This window comes from Bison bison, unplaced genomic scaffold, assembly GCF_000754665.1.
Source record: "Bison bison bison isolate TAMUID 2011002044 unplaced genomic scaffold, Bison_UMD1.0 scf7180017854890, whole genome shotgun sequence".
Lineage (NCBI taxonomy): Eukaryota > Metazoa > Chordata > Mammalia > Artiodactyla > Bovidae > Bison > Bison bison.
This window is the reverse complement of record NW_011485463.1, coordinates 14,667-16,956: the sequence shown is the minus strand read 5'-3', so window position 1 is coordinate 16,956 and position 2,290 is coordinate 14,667. Positions and strand designations below refer to the sequence as shown.

Here is a 2,290-nt window from a genome sequence, read left to right as displayed (position 1 = left end):
CCCAGCCGCTGCCGCCCATGAGCAGCAGATGGATGACAACGAAATCAAAACCTTCATGCCGATAGCATGGGCAGCAGCTTACGGTAAGTCCTGTTGCAGCTCTTGGGATTGAGTTGGTTCTTGAACGTGAATTCATGATTAAAAACAGTTTCTGTGGTCTTATGTTTCACAAATCTGAAATACCAGCATCCTGTAAGGGTTATTTGATTTGAATAAGAATAGAGGAAGATTATAAAGTCTACTTTTTGTCTTTATTTTTAAGGAATTTCCTTCATGTGTATATCATGTAGAAGGAAGTAGTGCAAGAAGTACACAAGCTTTCAAGCTGAAACTTTTCATCTTGATTATATGTGGCCCATGACTTTACAGTTTGGGGAGACGACAAGAGAGTCCATGGGGCAAAATGCTGACATATGTTTTTTAGATATGGAAGCTAGGCATTTCTTACAGTCTTGCTATAATAGATGTGGTCATAAAACCCATTACCTAGAATGGGGAATTTCCGTCATTCATGAGTATCATGGCTTATTTTCGTTGTTATAGTTAATAGAGTCCCTAATTCTTTATAATTTATAATACTTTATAATTTTGTTTTTTAATGCACATTGTTAGGTAATAATTCTGATGGAATTGAAAACCGGAATGGCACTGCAAGTGCCCTCTTGCACATAGATGAGTCTGCTGGGCTTGGCAGACTGGCTAAACAAAAACCAAAGAAAAGGAGAAGACCTGATTCCAGGCAGTACCAAACAGGTGAGGGCATACGAGTTCCACAGCGCAGCGTGCTTTGCGAGCTCTCAGATGAAACTCTAGTATGTATCCTTAAAGGTGTTGTGATGGCATTTTAGCTGCTAGACCACATAGAGTTTTTGTGTATTGAATTTAAAAATATAATTTTAAGAATTCAGTGATATTCATGAATGATTTCCTTGGATTAAAAACAACAGTGAGTGGATCAAATGTAGATTTAAAAAATTCAAAACTTGGGTGATTTTTATGTGGCTATGCAAAGAAATCCCTGAGATATGTTATAAGCATTAACTTTTTTTAAAAAAATGAACGTATTTAAAGAATCTGATTATGTCAGCATAAAGCAGGAATAATTTACAGAGCAGCAGGACAAGTACTTCAGTTCATGTGGCATATTCCTGTCTATTCTTACATGCTGATTTGCATACTAAAATTTTTTAGACATCTTTAAGCTTTACTGTAAATTGACATGTTATGTTGTTAAGAATAACCAAAACAGCAATTGTGATTATGAAACTTTTTTATCAATAATTTTCCACCGATTTCTTAATTGGTATAGCTTCAGTTGCTAGTTGGTAAAAGTTACATATTTATTTCATTTATTTTTTCCAAGCTGAAGGGAGTGAGATTGGTACAGTCATACTGAGTGGAGTTTTCAGACCAGGTACCCTTCATGATGAGGCTGCTAATCTCTTATGTTGAAAAATTGTAAAAGGAATGTTAAGCAGCAAGTAGCCTAACATAGGAGTACTTGCCCAGTAATGTTCAGAACACACACTTTAAATTCTTGAAGAAACCAAAACAGAACTTGGTTTGATCACTCATGCTCCTTTCTTTTCCTTTCTTAGCAATAATTATTGGCCCTGATGGACATCCCTTGACTGTCTATCCTTGCATGATTTGTGGGAAAAAGTTTAAGTCGAGAGGTTTTTTGAAAAGGCACATGAAAAACCATCCTGAACACCTTACCAAGAAGAAGTACCGCTGTACTGACTGTGATTACACTACCAACAAGAAGATAAGTTTACACAACCACCTGGAGAGCCACAAGCTTACCAGCAAGGCGGAGAAGGCCATTGAATGCGATGAGTGCGGAAAGCATTTCTCTCATGCTGGGGCTTTGTTTACTCATAAAATGGTGCATAAGGAAAAAGGAGCTAACAAAATGCACAAATGTAAATTCTGTGAATACGAGACAGCTGAACAAGGGTTACTGAATCGCCACCTTTTGGCGGTCCATAGCAAGAACTTTCCTCATATATGCGTGGAGTGTGGTAAAGGTTTTCGTCATCCATCAGAGCTCAAAAAGCACATGCGAATCCATACTGGCGAGAAGCCGTACCAGTGCCAGTACTGCGAATATAGGTCTGCAGACTCTTCTAACTTGAAAACGCATGTAAAAACTAAGCATAGTAAAGAGATGCCATTCAAGTGTGACATTTGTCTTCTGACTTTCTCAGATACCAAAGAGGTCCAGCAACATGCTCTTATCCACCAAGAAAGCAAAACACACCAGTGTTTGCATTGTGACCACAAGAGT

The 2,290-nt window shown here is 37.9% G+C and overlaps 1 protein-coding gene across 1 annotated transcript in view; it reads left to right on the top strand.

The window, feature by feature from the left end:
- Positions 1-5: 5 nt before the first annotated feature.
- LOC105001306 (zinc finger X-chromosomal protein-like) overlaps positions 6-2,290 on the top strand; it is a gene marked incomplete at its 5' end in the record, with an annotated part of 2,731 nt that continues 446 nt past the window's right edge. The window contains 3 exons of the mRNA XM_010857515.1: positions 6-83; positions 613-753; positions 1,599-2,288. Coding sequence (XP_010855817.1) covers positions 6-83; positions 613-753; positions 1,599-2,288 — 909 coding nt within the window. The remainder of the gene's footprint in view (positions 84-612; positions 754-1,598; positions 2,289-2,290) is intronic.